Below are 16,240 nucleotides of genomic sequence, written 5' to 3' on the forward strand. Positions count from 1 at the left end.
CGTGCAGTTCAACTTCCTCTAAGTCTTGACCAGCAGTTGCACGCAAGCAACTCCCGACACATCTGTAGCTACTCGACCTCGAGCATCCATCTGTACTTGTGTGCACAACGGGATACCAAAAGTCTCGGAATGAAGCTCTTCACCACTACCCATGTGCACTGTTCCCTCTCTTCCACGTGGCACGACATTCACAACGACATCCATCTCCGGCCTCGTCTCTCATTGTCAATTCTTGGCTTGTCGCAATATATCGACCGAAAGGTATCTAGAATGAGGCCCTCCCACGACGTCGGTAGTCTGGGAGGACATGCACCTACATAAACGCAACCTTCACTACAGCACAGCTTCGAGTTCCCGACGTTTTGCAACATCTGTGCGGTTGCAGCGATCCAGTACACCTATTCACTCAAGCAGGCGGCCGAACACCATGTCTTCTTCTCTCATCCATAAGTGGAAGGTCGTGAGTATAGACAATTGTCTGGCGCGCATATGGGCGCCGGGACCGACTTCTTGTCTTGTTCTCCATTGTCTTCGACTCCAAACGCGTCGGACGCGCATCTTTGCCTCACAACTGTTCCTGTTCAGCTACCACCACCTGCTACGGACGTCTCCTCAGTATGAACCGCATCGATATTCATCTCACGACAGCATATGTCGTGCCTGTGTCGGTATGGGCAGGCATCGACCATGTTCTACACAACCGGGATGCCCCAGTTTCTCGGCTATGCACTTACCTGAAGATACCAGGTGCGCTCGATTCAGACTTCCGAGAATGGACGCTCACTTCACTTGTGTTGCGTAGATCCCAACAGCAAGGGAGGGCTCAAGAAGACCCACGCCGTGTATGAGAAAGTGCAGAAGAAGCTCGACCGACTGTACAAGACCGCCCGTGAGCGCGGGGACACGATCGTCACAGGCTGTATCATCTCGATATGGACCATGATGTGCGCGGATTCGCTCCTCCGTGACAAGCTCATCGAGTCCGGTAAGTGGCAAATCTACAGATCTGTTGATCAGCCCCAAGGAAATCTCACCTATGCACACAGGCATCACTTCTAAGATCATACCCATCCTCGAAGAGAGCCGAAGCATCACAGACAACATGGGCCCCATCGCACTCCAGGCGCTCGTCGTGATCACCCAGCACGGCGGTCCCGAGGCCAGATTCGAAGTTGCGCGGAATAACCACATCTTCATCCGCTTCGTCCGAAGCTACCTCCACAAGCCCACCATAGCCGAGCTCGTCATGAAGATCATAGCCGCCGCGACTAACTCCGTCCTCGGGGACCCCAAACCAAACTACCCCGCCCTAGCCCAAGTGTCCATCAAGGACGTACTCCAGGTCACCATCGAACTCCTTCGACATCCACAAGCCACTCTCGGCACGTTCAACTACGGCCTACACCTTCTGGCGACCACGACCCGTCACTGCCCCGCAGAGTGCCGGGCCATCCCATCGTTGTTCCCTCTCTTCGCCGCGTTTCTGCGCAGCCGGAGCGTGCACGCCCGGGGCATGGCACTCAGCGGGTTCATCCGCCTCCCCCTCGCCGAGACAGGCCCCACGCAACGGAAGACAGACCCCAACCGCCTCATCGCTGCAGTCCGAGGACCCGTCCCACGCGTCCTCTTCAACCTCATGGACGCATACGGGCTCAACAGCTGCGAATCCCAAGTCAACGCAGAGGTCTGCCTCGAGGCTCTCCCCGCTGCGATGAACCAGTTCGTGATGTCCCCCCGGACCGACCGGGACCTCTGCGTGCTTGGGGAGACGCTCGCAAAGCTCATCCTGTCCAGCGAGTACGGCATGGCCAAGATGTGGTTCCAGGACCCGCGGGACGGGCGGCCCCTCGAGGGCATGCTCGGCCTTCCGTTCAGCAACTGGTGGGACGCGCTCCCCCTCTGCGCCAAGGCGATTCGGGCCCGTGGACAGCCGGGGGACCTGGACACTGCGGACGTCCTCGAGCTCAAGTATCACCAGCTACACCACGACGTCGACAAGTTCCTCGCGCTTGCGGAGCCCGCTGTTGCGCGGAATCCGGACCTCGCGTTCGCCCAGCATGCCCTGACCTACAGTGCGGACTACACCCAGTCCATGCGGGCGATGATTCGGGGCTTGAAGTGCACGAACACCACGCCGTATATGCGGCGGGAGCTGCTGATGTGCGGGGTACGTCAGCCAAGCCAGATCGGGGAGATGTTCTTGCGCGATGCGGTGACATACGACATGCCTGGCACTGAAGGAGACAAGCGGGAGCTGGGACTCGCAGCGCTGAGGATGGCGAGGAAGAATGCGCTCATGTTCATGTCGGAGGCATCCCCAGACTCAGCTGACATGCGGGAGATTCTGAATTGGTATATACTCGATACCATCGCCCTCCGGGGACCTGAGCTCAGTGACGACCTTGCTGCAATACAGGTGCGTAATCGTGCCCTTCGACCGCGACGTGCCAGACACTTAAGTCATACAAACCTGGCGCATACAGCCGATCCTCAAGAAAGTCGAAACCAGCACCCTCTTCATGACCTGGCTCGGCACGGCCGACGCGTCCGATCCCACCGGCACATCCGTCCAGCTAATCCTCCAATTCTATGCCCAAGGCACGCGCGAATTCAGCAGCGTAGTGGCGCGCTACGATACCCTCAACGCGCGCGTATTCCCTGCGCCCCCAAGTGTGGCCTGCTCGAACGACGTCGAAAAGTTTCTGGAGAAGTACACGCTCATCCTAAGCGACCACGCGCATGCGCCTGGGGCGTCGGTGTCGCGGCCAGAGATCTCGAGCGTCTCGTTGCCGCGGTGTTCGTCCTGTGCAAACCCAAGCTCCATGCTGAAGAAGTGTGGTGGCTGTGGGATAGAGTTGTGAGTGTCCGTTTCCACTGTCTGGCTGTCTAGTGCTGACCTGTGTGCTTCAGATATTGCGGTCCAGCTTGTCAGAAGCGGCATTGGAAGGAGCACAAGCCATATTGCAAGCCCTCAAACGCGTAATCCTTGGGCTAGACTTTCATCATCCCGAGTTGTTCTGTGGGTCCTATATATCCCTATTTATCGCAGCTAGGTTCTTCGGTCGACCAGCAGGGAATTACCACCACCATGCTGACTCTGCCTCGCGAGTGGAATACATACACGCGCTACGTTGCTGAATCGGATTCCAGCTTGGCGAGTTGCCGCAGTACCAGGGCGCGTCAGTCAAGACGCGACCCGTAACGCGTGACTCATCGCGTATTCGTCAGCACCCGCTCGGCGTCTGTGTCCCCTCTCTTCCACCACCACCACCTCCTTGATCTCAGGAGTTAGTCTCGACCACGACGCCGCAGCCATCCGCAACCGCCTCCAGACACATCCGCCAGCAAGTACCTTCTTGGCTCGACTTCGCAGCCGCCCCCTGCGCCGCAACCGCGGTCCCGACTCCCGACACCCAAGAACTCTGATTGCATGATGTCTGCAGAACACAGCCGGCCAGTATCGAGCCTAGCGGCCCGTCCCCGACTTGGGCGGAGGAACGCGTTACGACAGGAGCGGGCTGACACAGCGTCCTTTGCTAATGCGAAAACGCTTCCACCGACCGATCGTCCTCCTGAGTCCTGAGTGCTAACGGCGTTACTGCGCTAGCGCACCTCGGGATCCCGGGCTCGAGGGCTGTCAGTGTCTCAGATACACGGTCTCAGGTCTATGGGAACGCGATTGTCAGCATCGACGAGTCACGACAGGAAGGCGTGACCGTCCCCGAGCCCGAGGCCACCTTCAAGTGAACGAGAACGAGTGTGCACGTGCACGTGTGGCATTCGATGACGGCGAGTTCTTGTGTCGCCGGAGTGTCTGGAGGAGGGGAGGGGGTTGTACAGTTCACCCCTTACATTTAGCAGGTCAGACACGACCGCCGCCGTGCTCCGAGCCTGTTCGCCGCTCGTGTCCTATCGCTTATTGCGCTGGAACAAACTGAGCTCCTTAGGGTTGGTAGGGACACTGGACACTATCTAGTCCTCGGCCCGATCAAGTGCCCCTGTGAGCACTGCAAGCTGTTGAATACTGTATGATGTTCCATGCCGAGTCGACTCCCAGTCCCCACTGCCCGGTGCCGCCCCACCGCACTGCCGCTCGAGATACGCGTATCCGGGTGAGTAAGTACGGTCCTGTACGGATGCAGTAACCTGGTGGCTGCCTGAAGTTCCTATCAATGTCGATGTCATCACGATGGAGCTCCCGAGTCGCGGAGAGCTTGTCAGTGATAGCCTGTGGGCGCTACACGGGGGACGCGATGGGGCTCTCTCGGGGAGTGTGGTGGGTTGGCCGACTTTGATGACATGCGGGATCCGGATACGGCTCGCCCTCAAGTTGGGAGTATCACTTCGAGTGCTACTTATCAGCTAAGGAGTATGCGCCTTCGGGTAAGCACGAGTACGAGTGCTGCTCGGACGCGGCATGTCGACTCCAACAACTGAGCATCAGGCCGGGCCTCGGGATACGACTGTAAATGATTTCATTAGTAAGTTCGCGATGGCGAACGGGCGAGTCAATGTCATGCCATCCACGAATCACTCACTCGCTCACTTACTCACCGTGATCTAGGACATGGCGCGCCGCGCGAGAGGAGTCAAGATGCATCCCGCGACCGCGACCGGTGCCGGCCCCCGGGACGATGCGACACCAGACACCAGACACCAGACACCAGACACGACGCGCAACGTCTCGCCTGGCACCTCCTACACCTCGCTAAGCCGGAGAGTAATGAGCAATGAGCATCCATCATCCATCTCAAGACTCATGCTCTCGCGTATACTTATGCGAGCACAGGTCCCGGTCCCGGGACTCCGATCATGCACTGCACAGTACCTGAAGCTCGCCGTGATAAGCGGAACGCGCGTGCAGTTGAGCGTTGGAATTTGGAACGTCGAAAGTCGAACGCTGGCCTCCGTACCGCCACGCACTTCGGAATCGCAGAGTGTCGCTGGCCCTGGGGTGGGCGCATCAACCTTCGCATTGCGCAATTGCGCAATCACCGAAGCCCCGAGAACACCAAGCCTAGAAATGATTTTCATCAATAACAAGGCTAACAACAACGCCCGACTCGAGTCTCGGAGGACAACCTCACCATTATGTACTTACATAAATCATTCTCGACGTCTCCCGAGTGACGAGTCCCGGGCGCACGCACGACCGGCAACGAGCAACGAGCGCTGCGCAACGTCCGGGCGCGACGTGTAGACTGTAGACACGGTGCGCCACGCCCGCGGGCCGCTGCTAGACGCGCCTGACCGGAGGGCGACAAACGCCTGAATGCTGCAGATGCGCGAATCCGATGCCGGGCTGCGGTCCTGAAGCTGAAGGCTTGAAGCCGAGGGATTGTTACACTTATTACATACTTACGGTAAGCTGTAACGCTGCGCTCGGCCGATCGGCCTGTTGAGCGCGCCTTGAGAGCTTGAGAGCTTGAGCTGCGGAAGCCGGTTCGTGCTCGTGCTCGGCGTTAGGCCGCCATGGTTGAGCATGCTGGGATGCTGGGATGCTGGGATGCAACATCCAGCATTTGAAGAGCGCTCGCCGGCCGCGGTGGATAGACGACCGGACTAGGGCTGGAGGGCGACGCGCCTGCAGGCTGAGAAGCCATGACGGAGGGTAGTGGATTCTGGAAGGTCTTCCGTTGGCTGCGATCCGAATGTCATATGTACTGTATTGAGGTCATCTGTCGCTGTCAGTGTTCCAACGTGGAGAACCTTCGAGTGAGCGCGCATTCCGTCATTCTCGGACGACGTGTGGCATCGAATGTTGAAGCAAGACTTGGAATTTGTGGAGTAACAGTGCGATCTGATGCGTCTTGAGGTACGTAAGAAGTCTGGTTGCCCCACAACTCCGTGGATGATACGCGTCCATCCACTTGGTACTCACCGTAACAATCACAATCTGAGCAAGACTTGATCTGTACACTGCTGGTGAAGGCGGGATCGAGGCCGATCGCAATCATCAATGAGACTTGGGCGTAGAGTGGACCCGGGAGGCCTGGGACGCAGAGAAAATGAGGTTAGCCTTCTCACCGCCGTGTCCATGTCAATCACAATTTTCCACACCGAGTCCGCCATGTATGACCGACCTGTGAAAGCATCAATCCATACGCAGGATCAAGCGGAGTCGGGGGACCGTCCTGGCGCAAGTATGGGGTAAGTTTAGTACATACCTATGGTTAGCCAGGGAAGTTCACCGCACCTTTCAAGACTCGGTGCTAATTTTGGCGTACAGATGCCGCAAAAGCCGGCCCCTCCTTGAACTTCGCAGGTGCCAGGATCTAGACAATCATCTACCAATGTCCAATGAAAGCGATGTCAGCCACCCACCCCGCCATCATAGCACTGCGCGGGTTAACAATAAGTCTGGAACGTGAGAGGTTCGAGGTCACGCACCGCAAGCACTGGGCACTGGACAGCAGCTGGCTGTGGTTGCAGTCATATGTAATGTCGCCTCCGGCCCTCCGCCGCCGAGCATCAGGAAGGCGGATACTAGTGTCTGAGAACTAGAGCGCGAGGCCAGGTCCACTTGGGTCTGCGTAGTTCCTAGTGCGGTGCTTCTTGGGCCACAGTGCACGACTCGAGTCTGATGCTTCCTGTGCCGCGCGCCATCCCCCGGGTGGCCAGACCAGAGACCAGAGACCGCTCGGAGCGTATCGCGCGACCTGGCTCCTGCCTCGAGTCCCGGGCGTTGGACTCTAGAGTCCTAGAATGTCGCCTCGAGCGTTAGCTAACGTGCTAGTGCTATCAGCGTGCGGCATGGGCAAACTGAGATACGCACGGCGCGGACGACAACACTGTGGGCTCGTACATACATGATGCATGAGTGTGGATGCAGATGTCGGGGCCAGGTACCGGGTACCGGGACGTACCGGGAGCAGCACCGACGCAAGGCATTGGGCAACCGTGTCTTCAAGTTTTCATGTCTTCATAGATGATGTCATACATCATATATCTGCAGCGTGCGCGTAGATCGCGAAGACGAACTCACCAGTCGGACGTGTACGTGACTGCGTCGGACCATCGACCTCGCGACTGAGGAGATAAGTAATCCGGCCGAACGCACGCGCCCCGCAGCTGCCGAGCGGGACTTGCAAGGTGCAGGTGAACCGGTGACGTCTGCAGCAGGCAGCCCCGGGCAGCAGCACGTCCCGAGTCTGCGAATATATCGCGATGACGCGATGACGTCGCGCCTCTCAATCGCGCGCGCGCGCGCTTGGCGCTGGCGTTAGTCGATAACGGCCGTACGGGCGTAGACGGAGATACAGTACCTGCACGAGCTAGCTTGCAGTCGGGCAAGGAGAGGAGTCAGTTACAGTAAGCGTGTCGATGAGAACTGGAACTTGGAGGGGTCAGGGGCACGCGCACGGGTACCCCGACCGGCACAGATCGCGGGTCCAATGCAGCTGACACTACCCCCGAGAGTCCGCGTCGCCATCTCCCATCTCCCCAAAGCAAAGTCCGTCCGGCCTCGGGATCAATTGCAACATTGAATGCATACCATTGCCAACCTTCGAGGCCTCGCGCTGCGGCACATATGGCTTTGAATAACTCCTTGGTTCGGAAGTCGCGGTCGGGCTTGGGCGCGGGCGCGACCCTGCCATGGCCACCTGCCCACCTGCCCACTTGCTATGTACTTGCACCTGCACCTGCATAGCGCCGGACGCTAGGCCCGTTGGGGTTAAGCCGCGAGTCTTACATTGACACTGACAATCCACGCTCGGCGCGACCGTGACTGAGAGACTCTAGGCGGGCGACGCGTGCGCTGGGACCGGACTCTGGCACTCGGGATTCGTCAGGACATGACAGTGGCACAGACATGGAAACGCGGAAGCTACTGACCAGTGACCAGTGACCAGTGACCAGTGACCATCTCCTGAAGCTTGAAGCTTGAAGCTTGGAGGGCTGAGGCCTGCGCGCTCGCACCTACAGAGCCCAGCCGCCAAGCTCAAGGCCCAACACTGAACATCAGGCTGAAGGCTGAATTGCACTGATTGCGTGCGCGCGACGTCCAAGGGTCCTTGTCCTTGCTTCCGAGCTTCCGAGCTTCCGAGCTTCAGCTAGAGCTAGACTTGTCACTTGCCAAACGCGCACCCTGGCTCCTGGGCACTTGAAAGCTCGCAATCTATCGCAACTCGCGCGGACCCTGGCCGCGGCGCTGGCGCTCGTCGCCCGCACGCATGCATGCGCCATGCCCGTTTCGGTTGTATTGGCCTGCCAGGGTTGCGTGCGACGTTGACTGTGCGACGGTCACGGTGGCGCTGGGCAGGGATCCCCGAGTCGCCGAGGGCGAGCGTGCGTAGTTGATGGGATACCTGAATATCTGGATATCTGGAAACATGAATGATGATGGACGGTTGCGAGTGGACGGATGGACGGATTGTGAATCAGTGAATCAGTCTATCACTTAGTCAGTATATTGCAATTAAACGGCTGAGCAGGACCGAACTCTGCGGACTTTGCTCACCTATGCATGTATGCGCGTGTGTCAATGATTTCAAACTTGCTGCTGTCTTGACTCCCGAACCGCAGCGGACGCGGGTGCCGATGGATATCCTGGTTGGTACGATGCATGTTCGCAGTCCAAGTGAGATTAGATAGTCAGTTATTGAGGGCAGGTTGGCGTCGACTGCTGCATCTTGAGGCAGACAGACAGGCACACAAATGATGGACAGTTTCGGGTGTTCGATGGGAGTCATGTCATTGCTACTACTACTTGTACAATATGCTGCGATGATGGGGAGGAGCGATGAATGAGGAATGAGAAAATGGGGGGGGGGGGGGGGGGGGGGGGGGGGGGAATGGAGCGGCCGATGGATTACGCAAAGGCTGCGATGTAAAGGGAAAAAAAAAACATATCGTTGAGGATGATGATGCGAGGAGACCAGGAGACCAGGAGAGAGAGAGAGAGAGAGAGAGGAAAATGCAATGGAAGGGAATGAGCGTATTATAGATCTACAGCAGTACGACCGACGCGAGAGCGATAGAGATCCGGTGGGAGAGGCGCGAATGAATAAGTTATGCCCGCGGCAAAATGGGGACGTCGTGGGTGCGCGAGCGTAAAAAAAAGGGGGGGTGTTTTTGTACAGCGAAGTCGGGCCCAGGCACGCAGCAGGAGAGGGAATGCACGCGTCGGCGCGGTTATGCGCGGACGGGCATCGCCTGTGCGGCGAGTGGATGGTGGTACGGCTGCGCTGCGGGCGTCGCGATGTGCGGCTGCGCTTGCGAGTGGTGGAAGGGCATCGGGAACGAGCGGAGGAGCGACAACGCAGACGAGCGGACGCGCTGGTGTGCGGACTGGTGGTGCGGATGCGAGTGGTGGTGCGGGTGGTGCGGCTCGGAATCGTGCGCGACAGCGACGTTCGCGGAGAAGTCGAGCTCGGGCTTCGTGGGGAAGGGCACGCTGGATGCGAGGGGCTCGGGCGTGCGCGGGAGCGAGAGGCTCTCGAGGGATTCGGAGGACTCCGAGTCGACGTCCATGTCGCTCGAGTCGGTGGACCAGCGCGAGCCGAGGGGCGAGCTGGTGCGACGCGCGTGGCGCTGGTGGTGCTCGCGCACGGTGACGTGGGTGTGTGCGGGGCGCGAGAGGGCAAGGAGGGTGTCGTGGTGTGCGAGGAGGTCCGCTTCGTGGACGGAGAGTTCGAAGTCGAGGACATCGAGGAACTCACGCTCGATGCGGCCAATGTCCCGCTTGCCAAAGACTCCAGTGCAGAGCGCCCAGTGGACGTTCTTGAGGGTAGAGTCGTTCAAGTACTAGAGAGGAAGAGTGAGTATGATTCTCAATGACGTAGGAGAGTATGCGAGTAGACGTACCTTGTTTGCGAGGATGAGTGCGCCGAGGAAGACACGCTCGTGAGCCCACTGCTCGAGGGCGATCTGGATGTGTGGCTTTGCACGCTCGATGTAGACGAGGGTGACGAGGAGGGCAGGGACCTTTACTTCGGCCCGGTGAAGAACGTCGGTGACGAACTTGAGGAACTTGGACTGTTCCGTATGGCGCGACAATGAGCGGCCGCGGGAGGAGGAGGAGGGGCGGCCGAGCGCGTAGTCGACCGTCTCAACGACTGTGTCAACCACATGTTCTGAAAGAGGAAGGAATGTATGAGCGAACTGATTGGAGGTGTGGTAGGCAGGAGAACTCACCAATGAGGGTCCGACTCATCTCCATATCGACGAGCTCCATGAGAGCTGGGGAGTGCAGGGAAGGGTCGACGAGACTAGCAGGGTGTACTGGGGAGGCAACCATGAGTGGCAGGCGAGGAGGGGAGGCGGAGGCGGCTAAACGGTGGCGGAGGACCAGACGAGAGGCGGCGGGTTGAGGAGGACATGGCGGAGGGGCGCGGCTTATAAAACTGCGGGCAGGCTGGAGGAGAGGGAGAGGACGGAGGGCTGGATCTCAGATTGGAATGAATGCCGTGGACGTGCGAGGGCAGGGGAGACGCCCGCCGAGCCAGGCGGTGATTGTTTCCGCAGACGGTCGGGCCCCAGCCTGATTGGCCCCGGGCAAGCCGCCCGAGAAACAGACGCCCTTGACTCACGCCGTCCGACGCGTCCTCGCCCGACGTAAGCACTCCGACGCCGTCCGCGTAAGCGATCCACATCCCAGATCTGTGCCCCGATTACATCTCCCCCCTCTCGCGATCCCTCCCTGCCGCTCGTGCGCGTTTTGTCACCCGATGCTCAGTCATCCCACAGTCATCGTCGTCCTACTCCTCGGCCTGCTGCCCCAGCCCACCCACACTAGCGCATGATGGACTCACGTCGCCCAGGCTGAGAGATACACAGCTCCAGGCGTGCCATCATCGAGACCCACGCTTGACGGACGACGCGTCTCGACCGACCGCGTCTCGACCGCCATCCCCAGTCCGGCCAGACCGTGGTTCACGCTCCTTCTATTCTCGGCCACTCGTCCTATCGCCCTCCAGCGCGCCGCCCAGACCGCTGCTGCTCCCCATTCGCTTCCGGGCACCGTTCCAATCGAACTCCCCGTCTCTCCAGGCGCTCGTCCCGGACTCCCGAACTTCTCGCGCCTGGGCTCTCGCGACTCCGATATCCATGTACTGGCCGCAACGTCTGCAGCTAGATTTGCAGTCTATCGCACCATTCCAATCACCCATCATATGATAATAATGCAGGTACAGTCGCAGCTATAGATCACAATCTAGCACGCGCGTCGATCCCAGCCCGTGCTCGAGAATCGAAGCAGCAGCAGCAGCCTCCCGCAGCGCACCGCAGCGCTGCTGCTCGCCTCGCTGCTTGCTCGGAACCACGCAGCAATCACAATCATGAATGGCAAATGCGCATCGCACCAACGCGTCCATTAGCACTTATATTAATGCCATCCCATTGACGCGCCCTACGTGCACTCATTGCATTAGCACCCGTATTTGACACGGACACGTCCGCCTTCCCCGCCTTCCCCGCCTCCAGGGTCTTGCTCGAATCCAGCAATGCGACCAACGAGCTCTTCCGGATCCGGCGTTTCCAACGCCTGCGATAAATGCGCTTCTGACGGCGACTCCGATGGTATGGGGACGATGCATCGCAGCCGCCCACCGTGACCATCCGATGCAATTATGTATGCCACGCTCACATGCACCGTGCGGCCGTCCGATGCAAGTGGACTTTGCTCAGCCTCCTCTCCCTCGGCCGGGCTTGGCGATACATGGCAGGCGCGCACGTTCCCCCGTCCGCGGTCCACCACGCCATCAAATAACTATTACTGTAACGCGACGCCGCCCAATCTGGCAACGACGCGTCGTGTCACGACGTGTCTCGCCCAATTGCATCGCCCTCGACGCGTCCACGGACCACGGTCCACCGTGACCGGTGACCCAGGGGCAGGCACACACGCATCCCCGCACTCGGCATCTGCTGCGGCATGGCAATGGGCATGGACACGGCGCGCGCCTGCGTTCGGGTGCGGTGGTGTATGTATGTATGTACTCAGTACTGTGCAACGTCGACGTCGGAGGCTGCGCCCGGCCAGTCATTCAGTCGCCCCGGACCTGGCGAACGCGAACGTGGCTGCCACCCGTGTCCACTGTCTTGGCCTGCAACCTCTCGATCGATAGATAGTACTCCAAGACTCAAGTCGCCCTGCCAGACACGTTTTGGAACTCGATCGATGCGCCTGCATTCTTGGGGTAGGGAAGTAGGGTATGTACTGTACGCGCCCGGTGTCGACGCGGCGACTGCGCGAGGTGGCGCGGTATCGCTGCTGCACGCAGCACGCCTGCACCGGGAACTACGGACGTCGGAGGGCCACCGTTGCTGCACCATTGACACCCGGCGTAATCTGCGATTAGTATTACTCACATTGATCCTACCAAGGTATGTACTTAGGTGGCTCGCGCGACTCGAGCGCAGCCACCCCGCGGTCGTCCCAGGGGCCAGTGTCCGTGTCTCGATTCTCAATCTTGTCCGAGGCGAACGTCGACGTTAACGTGATCCCTCCCGGGCCCTCCGACTTTTCACGCGACGCTATTTTCTTGTGTGCGCTTTTGCAGGGCAGGGCGGCAAGCTTCCCAAGACGTCATCGAATGTACTGTACTGAACGCCCGTGATATTTCTGACCACCTCAGGTGCCCAAGTACGATTCCGAATACCCACATTACCCATATGCTTCGAGAGGGCTCTACGCGTCGCACGCACTCCGAATGGCGCACGCAGCGGCACTGTGCACATGCCACAGTCAGATTCGGAATTCGGGCTGCAACGCGACTCGCGAGCTCTGCTCGTCCTCGCGTCCTCGCGTTCCAAGATCCTTCCATGCCACATGCCACCCGCCCGGCGCCGCGGCCACCCGGGGCGACCTTCCGAGTCATGCGGCGTCATCGACGCTCGAGTGCGCATCCGCATCCGCATCCGAACCCGAATCCGAATGTCACTCCGAATGTCAATAATGCGAATGCACGCCCTCAGCGCGTGAGTAATTACTAATGGTATGTTTCAGTCATCCACGTCAACGTTCTCCGAGCTTCGAATTCTGCGAGGCTCGGGGGGGTTGCGAACTGAAAGCTGAGGTGACGACATATGTACGTGCGCAACTGCTGTGAATACCAATGCCATGTAGCCAACTTTGTTTGTAAGCCGGGCGGGCAAGCCATGCACACTGCACAGGTTCGACTTGTTGCAAGTACCATGTAGTAGTCATCGGGTGATCTGTAATGCCTTACTAATACGGTCAGGAAGTCATCCCACCGCGCGTCGCGATCGACGGCAGCAGTACTAGTCCTCAGTATAGGGTGAGCAGCGATGGCTGCGCCAGAGCAGCCAGAAGATGAATGCAAACAGAGCGTGATCGCCATCGGCATCGCGCATCGCGCGTCGTCTCTGCTCTGCGCGTACGACGCACGTGTCCCATTCAACTCCCCGCTTCGAGACTGGACTAATAGAGCCTCCGCACTTGCCTTTCTGGTGCGACAACAAGATCACGAACAGACGGCTAGTACTAGTGCTACGTCTACGCGACGCGAAGCCACGATCACGAACGCGTCGAACGCGTCGAACGCGAAGCGCGCCGCACGCGATCGCGAGGGCCCCTCCCCCTCCCGCCACATCCGCCAATAATGCCCACTTTGAGCGGACAGTCACAGGACGCGACGAGAAGGCTGGAAGGGGCCTAGCTAGCCTCCCTGCTCCCCGCTTCCCGTCGCGCGTGTGCGTGCGCGTGCTTCTCTTCTGTGAACATCAGTACTGTATCACGATGAAGCTTTGAAGGCGCCGCACCGCAGCGTCCGACCTGCACGTCCTGCACGCAGACAAAGCTGCCTCCGATCAGCGCTCAGCATCAGCAGGACACGGTGCTACGAGCGCGCAGATGACACGACGCACCACGCCCGGTCGCAGCTGGCCTTCGTGCTTCGCGCTTCTCGCCCCCGGCGTGAGCAGCGCACAGAGAGAGCTCCCGCCTCCATCCCGGACTCCTCCCAGGCGCGCGCGAAGCCCGATGGTGGTGACTGCCACTGACTCCAACATTAAGCTCGAAAGTCCGGTCGGCGGCCCACCGGGTGGGTCGCACACGCTCAGAGGCCGCTCGTCGACTCTCGACACCGGGATGGAGCGCGCGGTGGGAAGGGGGTTCTGCGATCGGCCGAGGACGACTTCGTCCGCAACCGCGTACGGTTGCTATTGACATTGACATTGACTGGTCACTTGTTGCCTGCCGCGTGTCAACATGTCAGTCAACCTTGCTGCTGCTGCAGGTGCAGGGAGCCCCATGTCGATTGCGAAGGCGCGGGATCGGGATCGGGCATTCGAGTGGCCGCGCGCAGTCAGCTGGAGGCGCGTCCTGACTAGTGACTAGTGACTCCTGAGTACTGAGTCCGTCCTGGCGACCCACTCGGTGCGCGGTGGAGGTTTCCCACATACAATCGCTATCTCGATCGACCCGCACAAACCCCGATTGGAATTTGGAGGGCATGGGATCTCGATGGGCGCTCCCTGATCGCGAATCGGCAGGAACGGGAACGCGGGGAAAACGGGCCCTGTCGATGGGAGGCGCTGGATCCGAGGCTGGAGCCGGTCGCTTAAGCTTGTGCCTGCCTTTCTGGGACCAACCCCCGACTCCCGAGTCCACCAAAATGAAATCGGCGGCAACTGGAGTCTGGAACTGGAACGTGAATCGGCCGTCTGGGTATGCCCGATGAACCGAGACAGAGTGCTCGCGGACGATTGGTTGCTGGGTCGAGCGGGTGCAATGGACAGAGAAACGCGGATTCTTGGAGGACTCTACAGTGGTATGTTACTGTAGAGATGGAGAGGAATGTTATGCAGCCGGCGCGCGCCGCTGCCCGAGGCGTGTCGGAGATTGCGCTCGGGTAAGTCGTCGTCGACAGATGGCTGGAATTTCGTCGATGGCGCGGGATGCGATGCGATGCGATGGTGGCAACTTGCAAGCGAGAGAGATTGGAAGAGGGAAGAGGGCCCGGGAAGAGGGAAGACACGTGCACACGGACATGGAGTGGGTAAGATTGAGCGAGTGCATATCCAGCCACCAGGGTCACACTGTGACGCTCACATGCCCCAGCCAAAAACTGTCACCCCTGCGAGCGCTAGGGAGGGTTTTGGCTGGTGGCGCTTACTCAAATGGGCTATCATCTCCCCCCTCGCGTCGCTTTTGAGAAATCGGAGACTGTCAAGTTGTTGAGAAAGCAATTCCAAACAACTTGATAGTTTTATTTTTCCGGATTTGTACCCCGAGGCCGAGCCTTCATCCGTTCTTTCCACTTCACCCCCAAAGCGTGACATTTTTCATCACGTGATGTAGCTGGAAATGCTGTCGCCCAATCTTATGTGAATTCCAGACATGGAACTTATGGGATATGTCGGAAGCCGCGGACAAAGTCACGAATACTTGGATATTTGGATATCTGGATATCTGGACATTGGACAGATGGATCACGGACGGATAGACGGACGAATGGCCCATGGCCATGGGTGGGCACGGCACAATGGCGATCACCACGGCCTCGCGTAGGTCGACCTCCCGAGTCCTGTGCAGCGTTAGCGTTAGCGTTCCGGAGAGGACAAAGGAGAGTGTACATAGACGCGCGCGTGTGTGATGGGTGGTGTGTGGGATGCCAGAAAACCAGCAAGCGGGCGGTACATACATACGTGGAAATAGGCGAGGGCAGCGGGCGATAGCTAGGGGCCCGGTGTAGTATTTACGCGAGCCTTTGTTCGACGGATACGTTTGACTCGCGGAGTCGCAGTGGTGGCGCAATGGCACAATGGCACATTGGTGGCGCTGGCCGGCCCTTTGACGCGAGCCCGCCGCCCGCCGCTTGCTGCTGCGCAGCGAGCGGGGCGATCAGGGACGTCGGGTCGGGGTGGCGGCTGGCGGCTGGCGGGCTGTTGGCTGGTATGGGACCACAATAGGATGGCAACACGCCTAGGAGGGCAGGGGTGTGAATGTTGAAACGTTGAACGTTGAACGTGAAGGATGTCAGTCATTCAGTACTCAGTACTTACTCGGTGTTCGGCGCCTGGCACCAAGTTACGATAGACGTTTCGCGCTACTTACCACTCACGGCGCACGTCCAGTGTCAACCGGGACATCCGGACAGGGACTCGCCGGCGGCCGACGACGGGCCATGGATGGATGATAGGTAGGTATGTCGGCGACAAGGGCTCCGGCGTGCAGTGTCGTCGAACTGCGTGGCGCCGGTTTGGTGCGACGCCGCTAGTAGGTCTGCGGCATGAGACCGTCGATCTGACGGAGCCAAGGTTAAATGTTACAAGT

At 59.3% G+C, this 16,240-nt stretch overlaps 6 protein-coding genes across 6 annotated transcripts; 4 read left to right on the plus strand and 2 right to left on the minus strand.

Moving 5' to 3' along the window:
* Positions 1–617: 617 nt before the first annotated feature.
* On the plus strand, positions 618–2,983 carry L226DRAFT_525313 (uncharacterized protein; the record flags this gene model as incomplete). The annotated part of the gene is made up of 5 exons (XM_067678962.1): positions 618–747; positions 803–985; positions 1,047–2,416; positions 2,484–2,857; positions 2,911–2,983. The coding sequence occupies 5 exons, from the start codon at positions 618–620 to the stop codon at positions 2,981–2,983; spliced, it is 2,130 nt and encodes a 709-aa protein (XP_067532022.1).
* A 1,429-nt stretch (positions 2,984–4,412) lies between these two features.
* On the plus strand, positions 4,413–5,310 carry L226DRAFT_538022 (uncharacterized protein). Its single transcript, XM_067681416.1, has 3 exons — positions 4,413–4,463; positions 4,555–5,017; positions 5,102–5,310. Exons 2-3 carry the CDS (start codon positions 4,595–4,597, stop codon positions 5,198–5,200), a joined length of 522 nt encoding a protein of 173 aa, XP_067532023.1. The 5' UTR covers positions 4,413–4,463; positions 4,555–4,594; the 3' UTR covers positions 5,201–5,310.
* Positions 5,311–5,912: 602 nt separating this feature from the next.
* On the minus strand, positions 5,913–7,153 carry L226DRAFT_175679 (uncharacterized protein). Its single transcript, XM_067672667.1, has 7 exons — positions 6,986–7,153; positions 6,867–6,920; positions 6,776–6,791; positions 6,391–6,692; positions 6,197–6,287; positions 6,061–6,134; positions 5,913–5,992 (listed from the first exon to the last, which is right to left on the minus strand). The coding sequence occupies exons 2-6, from the start codon at positions 6,889–6,891 to the stop codon at positions 6,095–6,097; spliced, it is 474 nt and encodes a 157-aa protein (XP_067532024.1). The 5' UTR covers positions 6,892–6,920; positions 6,986–7,153; the 3' UTR covers positions 5,913–5,992; positions 6,061–6,094.
* Positions 7,154–9,063: 1,910 nt separating this feature from the next.
* On the minus strand, positions 9,064–10,192 carry L226DRAFT_538024 (uncharacterized protein). Its single transcript, XM_067681417.1, has 3 exons — positions 10,138–10,192; positions 9,808–10,076; positions 9,064–9,747 (listed from the first exon to the last, which is right to left on the minus strand). The coding sequence occupies exons 1-3, from the start codon at positions 10,175–10,177 to the stop codon at positions 9,136–9,138; spliced, it is 921 nt and encodes a 306-aa protein (XP_067532025.1). The 5' UTR covers positions 10,178–10,192; the 3' UTR covers positions 9,064–9,135.
* A 1,124-nt stretch (positions 10,193–11,316) lies between these two features.
* On the plus strand, positions 11,317–11,863 carry L226DRAFT_175840 (uncharacterized protein). Its single transcript, XM_067672668.1, has one exon. It carries the CDS (start codon positions 11,518–11,520, stop codon positions 11,818–11,820), a length of 303 nt encoding a protein of 100 aa, XP_067532026.1. The 5' UTR covers positions 11,317–11,517; the 3' UTR covers positions 11,821–11,863.
* Positions 11,864–12,679: 816 nt separating this feature from the next.
* Positions 12,680–16,208, plus strand: L226DRAFT_562319 (uncharacterized protein; the record flags this gene model as incomplete). Its single annotated transcript, XM_067683496.1, has 14 exons — positions 12,680–12,921; positions 12,950–13,031; positions 13,070–13,081; positions 13,185–13,241; positions 13,291–13,413; positions 13,475–13,656; positions 13,717–14,006; positions 14,202–14,269; positions 14,355–14,632; positions 14,656–14,735; positions 14,835–14,963; positions 15,303–15,471; positions 15,711–15,859; positions 15,956–16,208. 14 exons carry the CDS (start codon positions 12,680–12,682, stop codon positions 16,108–16,110), a joined length of 2,016 nt encoding a protein of 671 aa, XP_067532027.1. The 3' UTR covers positions 16,111–16,208.
* Positions 16,209–16,240: the final 32 nt, after the last annotated feature.

Source organism: Lentinus tigrinus (assembly GCF_003813185.1).
Source record: "Lentinus tigrinus ALCF2SS1-7 unplaced genomic scaffold L226scaffold_29, whole genome shotgun sequence".
NCBI classification, from domain to species: domain Eukaryota; kingdom Fungi; phylum Basidiomycota; class Agaricomycetes; order Polyporales; family Polyporaceae; genus Lentinus; species Lentinus tigrinus.

Coding starts and splice junctions, on each gene's coding strand:
- L226DRAFT_538022 (XM_067681416.1), top strand. CDS start 4,595: ATGCATCCCGCGACCGCGACCGGTGCCGGCCCCCGGGACGATGCGACA. Junction 5,018..5,101: donor AAGCCCCGAGAACACCAAGC/CTAGAAATGATT, acceptor TTATGTACTTAC/ATAAATCATTCTCGACGTCT.
- L226DRAFT_175840 (XM_067672668.1), top strand. CDS start 11,518: ATGGTATGGGGACGATGCATCGCAGCCGCCCACCGTGACCATCCGATG.
- L226DRAFT_538024 (XM_067681417.1), bottom strand. CDS start 10,177: ATGGAGCTCGTCGATATGGAGATGAGTCGGACCCTCATTG. Junction 10,077..10,137: donor GATGAGTCGGACCCTCATTG/GTGAGTTCTCCT, acceptor TTCCTCTTTCAG/AACATGTGGTTGACACAGTC. Junction 9,748..9,807: donor CACTCATCCTCGCAAACAAG/GTACGTCTACTC, acceptor CTTCCTCTCTAG/TACTTGAACGACTCTACCCT.
- L226DRAFT_175679 (XM_067672667.1), bottom strand. CDS start 6,891: ATGCCTTGCGTCGGTGCTGCTCCCG. Junction 6,288..6,390: donor TCCAGTGCCCAGTGCTTGCG/GTGCGTGACCTC, acceptor GGACATTGGTAG/ATGATTGTCTAGATCCTGGC. Junction 6,135..6,196: donor TTAGCACCGAGTCTTGAAAG/GTGCGGTGAACT, acceptor TACTTGCGCCAG/GACGGTCCCCCGACTCCGCT.